Here is a 15,931-nt window from a genome sequence, read left to right as displayed (position 1 = left end):
AAGAAATATGCTGAAAAGAGATCAGAATTGGAAACCTAGTCCATTCTAAAGTTGTAGAGAATCTCGTTAGCTTCGCGTGAGCAGTTGAATCGCCTAATTCTGACGAGCAGAACTCAAGATACGACCAAAAGAAGAATTGTCAGAATTTTCCAGAATGTCAGCGCGGCCGCGCCAGAACCAGCGCGCCCGAACCAGCGCGCCCGAACCAGCGCGCCCGCGCTGTTGAAAACACTATTTCAGCGCGGCCGCACCCTGTAACAGCGCGCCCGCGCCCGGTTTCTGCACCAGAATCCTGATTTTAGTCGAAATTGAAGATTTTGAGAGTCCTGGTCATCCTGGAGCCTATATATAACAATAAAAAGACGTTTTTTAACAAGAAGGAAACCTGAGAGAGCAATAAGAAGACCTAGAGAACACAAGAATGCTACGGAGAAGAAGACTTTTGTTTTCTTTGATTTAGACGATTGTTGGATGCTTGTTTTTGATTTGTCTTTGAACCCTAGTACTCTTATATTGTTTATTATCATACTTTCATTGGAACCCATGGTGATGATGAGTTGGATTATGAACTAATCATTATCGTGGGGTTCTAATGGATTTATTTATTGATTTCTTTAGTTAAATTGTTTTGATACCTTAGTGTGTGGTGATTGTATGATAACCTAGTATTGGTTGTGCTTATTCGTCTTATGTGCGTAGCTAACATATCAGATACTGTGTTAATCTCTATTGAAGCGATAATGAATCTAGAGGTTTAGAACTTGTCATGCTAGCATAGGTTCATGTGTTATTGTTATGCATGATTCGTAGGTAATTTTAACCATCTTACTTTCCCTATGTAATCATGATAAATAACTTGCACATTAAACCATTATATTTTCAATTCTTATAGACATATAAGGACTAAGCATAATTGGTGTCTATTCAACTTCTATCTCTTTTGTGGATGCTTGGTAGTAGGGTATTCATACAATAAAAGTTGGCATTTACTAGTTTCGTGTTATCTGATTAGTGTCATCACCATTATATGTTAAGGTTAAGAACAATAAGGCTATTGAATGAAGTATTTAATGAAGTTAGGATCCCATGTTTGTCATATATAGTAATTCAACCTCAATTCTCTTTTTTAATGCTATTTAATATAATCTCTTAGTTTAATCAAAACCCAATTTGTTATTTGTCTTAACATTGAGCGATAACCATACATTGTTGCATAGGTGCATAAATTGAACTTAACCTAAACCAGTCTCTGTGGGAACGAATCTGATTTATATCTTATACTACTTGCGAACGCGTATACTTGCGTAAATTTTAGCGCGTGTTTTCGCCCTAACAAGTTTTTGGCGCCGCTGCTGGGGACTCGGTGTTAATTTTTAGTTTATGTGCTTATCATCAGTGGTCGTTAAAGTTCACTGACTCAGACTCTTTTACTTTCACGGTTTACTTGTTGTGTTTCAGGTACTCATTACAATGGGAGATCCTGCAGCACGACGAAAGCCTTGATGGATTTTTCTCATCTCAAGATCAATGAAATTCAATGTAGCATTGTCAGGACAACTATCACAGCTAATACCTTTGAGATCAAGCCTGACATAATTCAGATGGTACAAAATTCAGTCAAGTTTGGGGTTTCTCTAATAGAAGATCCCAATATGCACATTAGAGATTTCATAGAGATCTGCGACACCTTCAGGTTCAATGGTGTGTCTGAGGATGCGGTGAAACTGAGACTGTTCCCATTCTCTCTGAGGGACAAAGCTAAGAGCTGGTTATACTCTCTACCAGCTGGTTCGATTACTACTTGGGAAGATCTTGCTTAAAAGTTTCTCACTAAATTCTTCCCTATGGCAAAGATAGCTGCAATCAGGAATGCTCTTATTCAATTTGTGCAACAATCAGGAGAATCTCTATGTGAAGCTTGGGAGCACTACAAGGAGATGCTTAGGAAGTGTCCTCATCATTGAATGCCTGATTGGATGATCATCAATTGCTTCTATAACGGTTTAGGATCACAGTCAAGACCCATGTTCGATGCAGCATCATGTGGAGCATTATGGGAAAAGAGCAATGAGGAAGCTTATGATCTAATTGAACTGATGGCTGCTAATGAATATCAGTATCCAACTCAGAGATTGCCACAGGACAAGGTAGCAGGATTTCTTGAAGTGGATACAACTATAGCTATCACTGCTCAATTAAAGGCGTTGTCTATGAAGATCGATTCTCTGGCTAACTATGGTGTTAATCAGATAACCAGAGTTTGTGAGCTGTATGTAGGTTCGCATGCGACGGAGCAATGTGTTATATCTAGTGAATTAGCTCAGTTTGTGAGCAACTTTCAGAGATCGCAACAACCAGTTCCAAACACTTATCATCCTAACAACTGGAATCATCCTAACTTCAGATGGAGCAACAATCAGAATGCGATGCAACAGCCATTCCATCAGTTTGGAGAAAAAAAAAATTCAACCCTCCTGGTTTTCAGCAACATTTGCACCAAGAAAAAAACTCCAACTTCAACAACAAACTCATGATGCAGGTCAATCTTCGAATGAAAAATCTGAATTGGAGGAGTTGAGGCTTATGTGCAAAAACCAGGCTCTTATATGCCAAAGCCAGGCTATTTCTATCAAATCTTTGAAGAACCAGATAGGACACATTGCTAACACCTGATTGAATCGACTACCAGGAACGCTTTCTAGTGATACAGAAGTTCCAGGAAAGAGGGAAGCAGAAGAGCAGTTTAAGGCAATTACATTGAGGTCTGGGAAGGTTGCAAGCCCTGTAAAATCTCAAGTCCCAGAATCTGAAGTTTTGGCTGAAGAAGATGTGCAGAAGGAAGCAGAAATGGAATCAAAGAAGAAAACTATGGAACACACTCCTCCTGAGGGTAATAAAGGGGAGAAGCAGGTCTATCTTCCACCTCATATTCCTAAAAGGCTGCAGAAGTAGAAGTTGGATAAATAATCTGCTAAGTTTCTGGAGGTGTTCAAGAAACTTCATATCAACATACCTTTCGCTGAAGCTCTTGAACAGATGCCTAGCTATGCGAGGTTTATGAAAGGTATTCTCTCTCAGAAAGTGAAGCTCGATGACTTAGTGATCGTTGCTCTTACGGAGGAATGCAGTGTTGTGCTGCAACAGAAGTTGCCGTCGAAGCTTAATGATCCTTGAAGCTTCACTATTCCTTGCACCATCGGAAACTTGTTGTTTGACAAGTGTTTATGTGATTTGGGAGCTAGCATTAATCTGATGCCCTTGTCTATCTTCAAGAAGCTTGGTCTACCTGATCCGAAACCGACATACATGTCATTGCAACTAGCTGATCGTTCCATCGCTTATCCGCGAGGAATAGTCGAGGATGTCTTGGTTAAGGTGGATAAACTCATCTTCCCTGCTGACTTTGTAATTCTTGATTTTGCGGAAGATAAGAAGATTCCCATTATCTTGGGGAGACCATTCTTAGCTACTGGCCGAACTATGATCGATATGCAAAAAAGAGAGCTTATGATGAAGGTTCACGATCAAAAGGTCACTTTTAATGTGTTCAAGGTAATAAAGTTACCCACAGCTAAAGAGGAGTGCTTTAAAGTAGAGTGGGTCGACTCTATCATGAATTCAGAGCATGAGCAATTGCCAAAGTCAGATACCTTAGAGAGATCCGTAATAGGGGAATCAGTTATTGAAGATGAAGAAGGAGCAGAGCAAATGCAGGTTTTAAATGCACCTCCGTGGAAGAGAAAGTTGGATATGCTATTCGATTCTCTTGGGTTAGCAGAGCTGAAAATTTCTCAGGAGCGTTATGAACCATCTATTGAAGAAGCTCCCACACTTGAGCTCAACCGACTGCCAAATCACTTGAGTTATTCATTCTTAGGTGCAACCCATGATAAGGGGTTGGGATATATTTTTGACGATGTAGAGAGTGGCTGGACGAATCTTCCCGTGCCTACAAAGGGTTCTTCTCATGTGCAACAGATAGTTGGTAGGACTGGTGTTGGTGATGAGCAGTACAGGCGAGTGACTAGGCGTATGGAGGCCATGCACGATATTCACCATCATTTTGCTGTAGATTTGACACAGGCTTTGGGCACTATTTTTGAGCCACTAGTGTCGAGGTTGATTGGCCACCTGATCCTCCACCCGATGAGGGTGATCTTTCCGACGACTAGGTATGCCTGAAATCCTTATTATTACCTTCAATAAGGACATTAAAAATTTTAAGTTTGGGGGTGATAATATAAGGATTAGTTTGTGCGTGTCCATATAGTTCATATGGATTCATATAGATTCATGATTGTATATAGTTATATTTCATTCATAGTGTTGCATGATTGTTCATATAGGACATATTTGTTTATTTTTATGTGATTTTAAATAGTTGCATTTGCATACATATTTAGCATGATCCCTTAAGATGAACTATGCTATTTGATAAGTTGATGTTGACTTGAGTGTGGTGATGACGAATAGAGGGATGTTTAAGTCCTAATAAATTGATTTGCATGCCAGAAACAAATATTTTCACAAAGTCTTATAGGGTTGCTTTTGATCTAGATCATGATCATACTTGTTTGTTGTTGAGATTTAATCACTTGGTTATATTTAGAATTTCTGGTATTCTCGTAATGGCAAAAAGAACACTAATTTTTAAACTGGAGAAAAACTTTGATTTCATTGCTAGTTGTTGTAAGGCTAGGCGTCAAATGGCTAATAGCCGACTCATATTTATATGAGTAGTCTAGGGTTGAATGAGATGGAGCGAAAACACTCATTCAGAAATTGTTGAAAAAAAAGAAAAAAAGAAAAGAAAAAAAGTATGTGTTTATGCATAATTGATCAAGAGTGAGCTCTTTAATACTCGAGTTATTAAGTTCTAGGGGATTTTGTGCCTAGTGACCTAAGGCTTTTCATAGTCTGGGATCCACTAACCTAACGCTAGCTATATGACTATTATTGTATAAGTCTTTTGGGACCTCATTCATTGCACGATCAAATAAGCATTTTTGTTATGTGTTATGTGATCAATAATAACATGAATCCTTGTATAACTCTAGTAAAATGAAGGTGTGTGAGTTGTTATGCGTTTAACATCTATTCTAGTTATAAACTTTTGATTGTTTTTATGATAGATAAGTTATGATTATTGATTTAGTATCGAGAGTATTTCTGTTAAGCAACCACACACGCACATTTCTGGTTTGTGAGTTGGATTCTGGGATTTATTCGAACTCTATTAAAAGTCGTTACATTCTTATAGGCACTGGCTTATTCATTTGATTATGGTTATTCCGAGGGGATCGATTGCATTATTATTTAGTTACATTCACGTAGTTGTATTCATGCATTAGGTTTATTTTATAGATTTGAGTCAGTTTATGCTTGAGGACAAGCATCGATTAAAGGTTAGGGGTGTGATAAGTGGATTTTATATCTACTTGGAATGCTTCATTTCAGGCTTAAGTTGGTGTTTTGGACTCAAATTGTTGGTATTTTTGATGTGTTTTTGTGTTTGTGCATTTCAGGTATCAGTTAAATGAAGATAGAAGCTTTTCAAAGAAATATAGTGAAAAGATATCAGAATTTAAAGCCTAGGCCATTCTAAAGTTGTAGAGAATCTCTTTAGCTTCGCGTGGGCAGTTGAATCGCCTAATTCTGATGAGCAGAACTCAAGATACAGCCAAAAGAAAAATTGTCAGAATTTTTCCAGAATGTCAGCGCGCCCGCGCCAGAACCAGCGCGCCCGCGCTGCTGAAAATACTATTCCAGCATGACCGCACCCTGTAGTAGCGCACCCTGTAGCAGCGCGCCCACGCCCGGTTTCTGCACCAGAATCCTGATTTTAGTCGAAATTGAAGATTTTGAGAGTCCTGGTCAACCTGGAGCCTATGGATACCAATAAAAAGACATTTTAACAAGGAGACCTGGGAGAGCAATAAGAAGACGTAGATAGCACGAGAAGGCTACATAGAAGAAGTCTTTTGTTTTCTTTAATTTAGGCGATAGTTGGATGCTTGTTTTTGATTTGTATTTGAACCCTAGTACTCTTATATTGTTTATTATCATGCTTTCATTGGGACCCATGGTGATGATGAGTTGGATTATGAACTAATCGTTATCGTGGGGTTCTAACGGATTTATTTATGTATTTCTTTAGTTAAATTATTTCGATACTTTAGTGTGTGGTGATTGTATGATAACCTAGTATTGGTTGTGCTTATTCGTCTTATGTGTGTAGCTAACATATAAGATAACGTGTTAATCTCTATTGAAGCGACAATGAATATAGAGGTTTAGAACTTCCATGCTAGCATAGGTTCATGTGTTATTGTTATGCATGATTCGTTGATAATTTTAACCATCTTACTTGCCGAATGTAATCACGATAGATAACTTGTGCATTAAACCTTTATGTTTTCAATTCTTTTAGACATATGAGGACTAAGCATAATTATTGTCTATTCAACTTCTATCTCTTTTATAGATGCTTGGTACTAAGGTATTCGTGTTATCTGATTAGTGTCATCACCATTACATGCTAAGGTTAAGAACAAAAAAGGCTATTGAATGAAGTATTTAATAAAGTTAGGATCCCATGTTTGTCATATATAGTAATTCAACCTCAATTCTCTTAGTTAATGCTATTTAATATAATCTCTTAGTTTAATCAAAACCCAATTTATTATTTGTCTTAGCATTGAGCGATAACCATACATTGTTGCATAGGTGCATAAATTGAACTTAACCTAAACCAGTCTCTGTGGGAACGAATCTGATTTATATCTTATACTACTTGCGAACGCGTATACTTGCGTGAATTTTAACGCGTATTTTCGCCCTAACACTCGGCCGCACCCTTCTTGAGCGATCTCCTCTTCATATGAACAATCACTATCCTTGATATAAGGATCACAAAAATCATAACTTCTCCCTTCAATAATTTTTAACCCTTATAAATAGCGAGGTTCGTACTCCTCATGTACTCGACGTTGCGTTCCTCCTCAAAATTTTACATCTTATAAGGTGGGTGATCATTCACCCTTGAGGGAAGCTCAATTATTAACATCTAAAATTTGGGTGTTCATTAATGAGAGCACCATCTATAGTTTGGGACTCTTCCCTTAATTATGCATCTTTTGAGGTTGGAGACCGTTCTTTGAATTAGCAGTCGGGTAACGGAGATCTCTGTACCTGAGAGATCAGCCCCCTAAGCATTGAGGATTGACTGTGGTGGTATCTCAATGTTATGGGTAAAAAACGTAGATTTATTTATTGCGTGTATTTAATGTTTAGGGTTTGATAAATTTCGAGTTTTAATGGTTGCGCTTGTGTTTCGTGGCTTGAATCATCCCTCACAAGATGCCTACATACCTTGGCGTATGCCAAGGATCAAGCCAAAACGTAGTTCTTGGTGATACTTGCCCTCGGGGCTATGGCAACGAGAGCTCACCAAGGACGTAGTGACTTTCATGTCCTTCATGAACTGAGTCTAAAACGTCGTTCCAGGTAATGGCCCCGTGGCTTGAAGAATGCCTTCTCGGCTTTGTGACGTGTAGCTCTTGTACAGAAAAAATGTCCTACTGAAGTTAAAGGGGTAAGACCCTTTGTATAGATGTTGAGAGTCTATGAATTAGGGTAGAATTGGGTGACTTGGTGGGCAAGTATCATCTTTGATTGAAATTTGGAGTCCTAGAAAGCAGGAATTAGTTTCCTTCTGAATTTAGGTTGCTTGGAGGCTACTTCTTGTAGAAGTAGTTACATATTTGAACACATTTATTGGGCTGTTTAATTAACCCCTATATTAGTTACGAATTTAATAAATCATTAGGGTTTTTGGCCTCACTAATTGGGCTTTCCCTTTGACCAAATCAGGTCTAATTAATGGAACATTAACTCCGCAATTAGGGTTATTTTTATTCCCCATCAACTACAATACTATTATAAGCAAAACATGGTTTCGTTTGGTCAGTTGGTTAACACCTTCCTAAAAAATACGTTAACACCTTCCAATATAAAGTTTAAACAAATATAATTTTAATAAAAAAATTAAATCATTTATCTAATATAACTACAAATTCTATGAATTATTAAATCTAAATTTACTTTTAATTGCACTCAACTTTTTTTATCTCTTTTGTACGGAACCAAACACTTTCAAAATTAATTTTAGTAATTCAAATTATAATATAACAAAATAACTAACAAATCAAGAAATAATTTAAAATACAATATTAAAAAAAACACTACTAATTTATCCACATACCCCACTCCTATTCAAGACTTTCACTTTCTATAGGATCTACACCCGCACAGCGAAGCGGCCTATAGATTATAATAGGAGGACATTTTAAGATTTTATATCTAAATTTTAATTTTTTTAACAATATGATACATATAAAATAATATGTAAATATTTTAACTACATTAATCTAAATAATATATATTTATTGTTTTTTATAATTTACTTATATAAAAAAATAAAATATTAAAATTATAAATGTTATAATCGGTTCGTGTATCGTACGGGTTATAGGCTAGTAAGTTATAAATTCGAGTTATAAGTTAGACACACAAATACTCGTCAATAAGTTATAATGAACTTATAAGTAGCTTATTGAAAATTTTCTTAATAAAATTATCTAGAAAAAAATTACTTAATCATAATAACAATCCGACTATAGAAAAAAAAATGAAACATTTTATTACAAAAAATATTAAAATCTAATGGGGGCGGTCCCTACATAAATTCCCCAAGTTTTTAAGCGGTATATTTGGCCTACTTATAAAATGACATGCACACAAGGAAGAAACGAAACATAAAAACCAGTTTGTTCTTGCTAATTAAGACGTGCGTAGCTAGCCAGCCGTAGCTAAACGAGATCATTCTATTACGTAAAAGGAGGGGGAAAGGAAACGATCGAAATGGAATGGTATCTGGAGAAAGAATTTGACGTAATAAGAGGAAAGCATCCCTCTGAAGAAGCTCAGAAGAAATGGAGAAAAGCAGTTGCTCTTGTTAGGAATCACCGTCGTCGATTCCGGCATGTCCCTGATCTTGAAAAGCGATTACTACTTCAAACTAAAGTTCGACAAGCCCAGGTACGTTGGTTCAACTTTTACAGGCTTAGTTTAGTTCCATATCTGATCAGAAATACTTATTTCAAAGGTTCATTATTTGCTTTTTGTTGGAATAATGCAAAAACAAAATGAATATCTTAAACATACACACGCACACACCGGTAGATGAGCTCTTGACCCCTCGCAAGGGGGACAACTGCAAACTAAAGTATCTTAAACATATAGATTTGTGTTTTATTGACTTTAATAAAGTACTTGTCGAAAAGTTGGGTATTTACAAATGTAACAGTATGTATTTACGAAAAACGAGTATTCAATTAATTTTATCAAACAATTTTAATTATGATTCGATTACGGGATTATATAAATATTTTAAGTCAAATTATATAAGTTAATATTGGTGTTTTGATTCGAAAACAAAGGGTTGGTGTACCGGTTGATGTCCAAATAGATACTAATTTTTTACTGTATATTGGATTTGTATTTGCAAACCCTACCATGCAGCATTTCTTACATTGTGTGCTTCTCTACAATTGATCAGTAATTCTATACCTATGTCTGCATTTTGATGCCACACACTTTCCGTTTTACTCCGAATCTGTTTTTCTAGCACTACACAAGTTTAACTTTTTTTCTTTTAAAAAATAGTCATCCTTTTAATACATCACAATCTACAACCATAGCTCTGTTTTTAAAGTCAAATTGTTGGATCTTAAGGGATGAGAGTAGTTTTTCTTAACTCAGGAAGCAACAGCTGAGCCTAAACTCAACAAGTTTTTGTAAATTATGTCGTGAAAAATACATGTGCTGTGTAATTTATATGATATGCCAACTTATATATACTCGGTCCATAACACTCGATTGTTATCATTTGGTTGGAGCAACGATATTAAGAAAGATATATAAGAAAAATGTACTACTAATCTTTTAGAAAATGTCAATATCCAAGATATGTCAAAAGAAAAAGGTGTTAACAATCAACAAGTAACTGAATTGAACATGAAATGTTTGAGGAAGATTTGGGGTCAAGAAGAGTTGAATAAGGTTTAAGACTTTAGTACCTTACACCTCATAATAGCGGCCAGAAACGAAATTTCTAGGAAACTTCTGATCATGGAAAATGTTACTCAAATACATAATGCCCTTTGGGACCACATGTCTGAATATACTTAATCACAAATTTGCTCTTCATAATTCCAAGAGCTAAATTTAGAATCACTCATTCACCAACTGTCATCGTCCCTGTACCCATATACTTGTGAATGTATGGACTAAATTTGAGTGTCCAGGAAACAGAGTCTAAGCTTAGTTTATGATCAAAGATACTAAGTATATCTTTGTAGAAACTTACAACTTCATATAAAGTTTCAATATTCAAATTTTTTCAACGATCAAATAAGCTTAGTTATAGAAGCAAACCCTTCTGATTACTAGAACAAAACTCAAAAGTATAACTATTAAAATATATAATGGAACTCAGTGTACTCCACCTTGATGATACATCATATAATTAGATATTTGTAGAAATTCTCTGAAGACACATGAATTTGCAACTTTTTTACAAAATTCACCATTCCGGAAAATAAAATTGCAACACTTCTGGGAATGACATGGAAGATAGATAGCTTAAGTATTGGTTTAACATGTATTCCTATATGTTGTCCTTCCATCCTATAAAATAACAGTCCTTGTTGTTAGTCCAAGCTAATTGTTACTTTCACATACATCAACTAAAAACATAAGATATTAATTACACTTCATAATTTTTTGGTGTTTAACTTATGTGAAAGAACAGAAAGAGTAGCACTTATAAGAGTTCACCTTTCCAGAGTTCTTTTTCATAGTGCCTGAAAGGTGCGGTGAATATACCTCAGGGTGCAGTCATTCTTGATCAAAGTAAAGGTTGTAATATGTCCGAATGCAGACTATAGACTCTGCTTTAATATCTGACCGGCACAAAATATTCCACTCTTTCCTTGCAAGCATGTGCTACGTACTATGTTGGAACTTATACGTAGTGATCAGATTTTATACTTTCTAATTGATTTACGATTTCAAGCTAAGAACTCACTCAATAAAGGATTGTTTATGGTCGGATATGTATGGGACATCCACAACTGTGATGAATCGAATTGTGTTTGCTCTTTTATGTAACGTATGATGCACATGTTTTCTTGATGTTTTTCTTATTCATTTTTTACTTTTGTGGATGTTTAGATGGTTCTTACTGTGGGGTGTGGATGTTAAGATGTTTTTAGTGTTTAAACAAACATACCGATGCAGCTAATGTTTATTCTCCAATTCATTACTTTCTTTTTGATATATTCTACCAGGAAAGACTTCGAGTTATTTTCACAGCATTCAAAGTAGCTATTAAGTTTCTTGAAGGTATGTATTTATTTTAATTATATAAAAATGTTGAAATTAGTAAAATACGGTTGTTGGATGCCTTTGACCTTAGTTTCTGAATATATCATAGCCAATATTTCATACTATAATATGGTTCATTCTTGGTCTGCATTTTCTTGCAGCTATTGATGATAAGCCCTCGGAAGAGGTTATAAAAGCAGGATTCTATATAAACCCTGACAAACTTGCAAAGATTATTAGTACCCACGACCTTGAGAAATTAGAAGACATCAATGGAGTCAAAGGAATTGCTAATGCTATTAGTGTCTCACTGGAGGAAGGTGTTAAAGTAGATAACTTGTCAAGAAGACAAGAGATCTATGGCTTCAACACATACACTGAGAAACCTGCTAAGAGGTTTTGGATGTTTGTCTGGGATGCTTTGCATGATTACACACTTATCATCCTTATAGTCTGTGCTCTGGTTTCTATAGTAGTGGGACTAGCTACTGAAGGGTGGCCAAAGGGAATGTATGACGGAGTGGGAATCATACTAAGTATATTCTTGGTAGTCATGGTTACTGCAGTCAGTGACTATAAGCAATCCTTGCAATTCAGGGATCTGGACAAAGAGAAGAAGAAAATAATTGTTCAGGTCACCAGAGATGCAATGCGGAAGAAGCTCTCCATTTTTGACTTAGTTGTTGGAGATATTGTCCACTTATCTATTGGCGACCAAATTCCAGCTGATGGGCTATTCATATCAGGATACAGCTTCTTAATTGATGAGTCCAGCTTGACCGGTGAAAGTGAGCCAGTGAATAAGAATGAAAAGAATCCTTTTTTACTCGCTGGGTCTAAAGTGAAAGACGGGTCGGGTAAGATGCTGGTCACAACGGTTGGTATGCGAACTGAATGGGGTAAGTTGATGGAAACACTGAGTGAAGAGGGTGACGACGAAACCCCACTTCAGGCAAAACTGAATGGCGTTGCTACAATTATTGGATTTATCGGCTTGATCTTTGCGGTGGTTACATTTTTGGTGTTGGCAGTTAGATTTGTGGTGGAAAAAGCACTCCGCCAAGAGTTTACAAGTTGGTCTTCTGCTGATGCTCTGAAGCTTTTGGATTACTTTGCCACTTCTGTAACAATAATTGTAGTTGCTGTTCCGGAAGGGCTCCCTCTTGCAGTGACCCTAAGTCTTGCATATGCAATGAAAAAATTAATGGGTCATAGAGCACTAGTGAGACGTCTTGCTGCATGTGAAACGATGGGTTCTGCCACTTGTATATGTTCAGATAAAACAGGGACACTAACAACAAATCATATGGTAGTTAATAAGATATGGATATGTGGAAAAGCTAAGGAGATTGAAACAAGTGAATTTGGAGATATCTTAGATGCCGAAGTAACAGAAAATGTGTTTACCATTCTTTTGCAGGCTATATTTCAAAATAGTAGCGCTGAGGTGGTCAAGGACAAAGATGGCAAAGTTTCAATTCTGGGCACACCAACAGAATCAGCACTGTTAGAATTCGGATTGCATCTAGGGGGAGAATTTGATGTTCAACGTCAGGAAATTAAGATACTAAAGGTTGAACCTTTCAATTCTATTAAGAAAACAATGGCTGTTCTTGTGGCTCTCCCAAATGGCGAGACACGAGCATTTTGCAAAGGTGCATCAGAGATAATTCTAAGTATGTGCGACAAAATGGTTGATAGCAATGGGCAAACTGCTGAAATGACTAATGAACTAGTAAAAATGATCACATGCGTCATCAATGGTTTTGCCAGTGAAGCGTTAAGAACAATCTGCCTGGCGTTTAAGGATACCAATGACTTTGATGATGGGAATAGCTTACCTGATAATGGATATACATTAATTGCAGTAGTTGGAATCAAGGATCCCATCCGCCCTGGGGTCAGGGATGCTGTAAGAACCTGTTTAGCAGCTGGAATCACTGTACGAATGGTCACTGGTGACAATATTAATACAGCCAAGGCAATTGCAAGAGAGTGTGGTATACTCACTGAAGGTGGTTTGGCCATAGAAGGCTCTGAATTTCGCAACAGAACTGCAGATGAACTGATGGAGATGATTCCTAGAATTCAGGTTTATGATTTAAAGTATTAGTATTATTGCTTAAGAATGTTTAAATACACTTGATCTCTAAATGTATTAATACAGGTAATGGCTCGATCATTGCCTTCAGACAAGCACATGCTGGTTACGAACTTGAGGAGTGTGCACAAGGAGGTAGTAGCTGTAACTGGTGATGGAAGCAATGATGCCCCAGCTTTGCACGAGGCAGATATTGGACTTGCTATGGGAATAGCTGGTACAGAGGTTCGAATGTTTGTAGTTTGCTGGGGAGCTTTACCAATCACAACCACTATAATTTCACTCATGCGAAAAACTACATGCACCAGTGTTACTTAGCACTTACTTTAAAATAAATGAATTCAAAGTGCATCAACAAATAAATATTCTAAAATTGTTAAAATAACACTTAATCTCTAATGACCATATTTTTCCCTGTTGGTTATCTTTTCTCTATCGTAGCCTAATTGAGTTAGGTGTTTTACATTATGTAGTAGTAAATTGTTTGTGTAAGAACAAGTATGTTCTGGATAACAAATATATGACTTGAAATTGATTATAATAATCGTCTCGCCCAGTGAAATCAAAGCCTTTTTTGTGCCCCTCTTCTATAGTTCTTTTTTGTTCTTAACTTTTTCAGAATTCATTTCCACAGGTTGCAAAAGAAACTGCAGATGTCATTATATTAGATGACAACTTCTCCACTATTGTAAACGTGGCAAAATGGGGGCGAGCTGTATATATAAATATTCAAAAGTTTGTTCAGTTCCAGCTTACGGTTAATATTGTTGCTCTAATGATCAATTTTGTTTCTGCATGCATCTCAGGTGTGTTGACTGTTAATTGTTTCTTGGAGTTGGTTACGGTTTCTCTCATACATGGAAAATGAAAATATATAATCGTGTTTAACTTGAAACTCAGGATCTGCTCCTCTTACGGCTGTTCAGTTGCTATGGGTTAACCTGATCATGGATACGCTAGGTGCTTTGGCACTTGCTACAGAACCACCACATGATGGACTGATGAATAGGCCTCCTATTGGTAGAGGCGTGGGTTTTATAACCAAGGCAATGTGGAGAAATATTGCAGGCCAAAGCATTTACCAAATGGCTGTTCTTTTTGTTTTTAACTTTGCAGGGAAGCAGATTCTGGGAATTCATGGTCCTGATGCTAGGAACATTATCAATACTTTCATATTTAACACTTTTGTGTTTTGTCAGGTACTTCCACAAATAGCTAGTTCGTGTAAAAATTTCTTTTTCATGCTTCCTTAATCTGCAAATTTACTGTAAACATGCAACCTTAAACTCCTGCGAGTATTTCTTTGGTTTCTATTTGTTTATTTAGTAAAAGAAACTAGAATATTAAAAAATAGACTGTTCGTAAATAGCCTAAAAACATGCATTGCTTTTATGTTTCAGGTGTTTAATGAAATAAACAGCAGGGATATTGAAAAGATTAATATATTTCGTGGAATGTTCAGTAACTGGATATTCGTTGGTGTTATGGTATCCACAGTAGTATTTCAAGTAATCATAGTGGAATTCCTAGGAACTTTTGCAAGCACAGTTCCACTTAGTTGGCAACTGTGGTTACTTAGCATTGTAATCGGATTTGTGAGCATGCCCATCGCTGTCATTCTGAAGTGCATCCCTGTCGAAAGAGAGAGACCCAAGCACCATGATGGTTATGACCAGCTTCCAAGCAGTCCGGTGGACGTTTGATATAGGAAAAGAAGAGGAAACATTTAGTTTTTGTTTTTGTTGTTGTGTATCAAATTTTCAAATTACCACTTCTGCTGCAACATAGTATGTAATATTAATAATGTGCCTTCATTGGATTATTTATAACTCTTTCTATACAAGTCACTTGTTCTTATTTTGTCAATCTGTGCCGCTGTGTTGGAAAATACCGGTATAAGTCCCATATTGGTAAGTCAATTATTTGAGCATTATGATTAAAAGATGTGTGAGATATGATGATATTCTCTTAATAATGGAAATTATTATTTTTCATTAGAATTTGGCTCAAATATTATGACATAAATTAATTTGATTTTGTTTCAGATTAATTGATATGGTGTATATTTTGATATATTTAATCTGCATCTGTTTCAGATTATTTATGGAATAGAGTAGCTTGCAAGTATTACACCGATTCTATAATTAACGATATTTAATTATGGAAAAGAGTAGCGCACAAGTCTATCTACACCTATATAAACATCTCTAAGGCGTTAGGGTTAGACACACCAAAAACACATTCGCCTCTAAACACAAAACCCCACCTCTCTCTCTCTCTGTCGGTGATAGTTTCGTGCCCGTTCAAACTCGCTGCAGGTGCTCGTTATCCGTGACGCCGCCGCTACCTCGTTTTATCCTGGGAGGCTATCGACTCGCACAT

At 36.5% G+C, this 15,931-nt stretch overlaps 1 protein-coding gene and 1 non-coding gene across 2 annotated transcripts; one reads left to right on the top strand and one right to left on the bottom strand.

Moving 5' to 3' along the window:
• Window positions 1–1,861: 1,861 nt before the first annotated feature.
• Window positions 1,862–1,966, bottom strand: LOC141709345 (small nucleolar RNA R71). The gene has a single exon (XR_012569928.1). It is a non-coding gene; the product is annotated as a small nucleolar RNA R71 (small nucleolar RNA).
• Window positions 1,967–8,786: 6,820 nt separating this feature from the next.
• LOC141707803 (putative calcium-transporting ATPase 11, plasma membrane-type) lies at window positions 8,787–15,415 on the top strand. Its single transcript, XM_074511173.1, has 7 exons — window positions 8,787–9,099; window positions 11,412–11,466; window positions 11,610–13,540; window positions 13,616–13,774; window positions 14,184–14,355; window positions 14,450–14,748; window positions 14,950–15,415. The coding sequence occupies exons 1-7, from the start codon at window positions 8,923–8,925 to the stop codon at window positions 15,250–15,252; spliced, it is 3,096 nt and encodes a 1,031-aa protein (XP_074367274.1). The 5' UTR covers window positions 8,787–8,922; the 3' UTR covers window positions 15,253–15,415.
• Window positions 15,416–15,931: the final 516 nt, after the last annotated feature.

This window comes from Apium graveolens, chromosome 2 (assembly GCF_009905375.1).
Source record: "Apium graveolens cultivar Ventura chromosome 2, ASM990537v1, whole genome shotgun sequence".
NCBI lineage: Eukaryota > Viridiplantae > Streptophyta > Magnoliopsida > Apiales > Apiaceae > Apium > Apium graveolens.
Note: the sequence above shows the minus strand (reverse complement) of the source record. Positions and strands in the feature narration are given on the sequence as shown.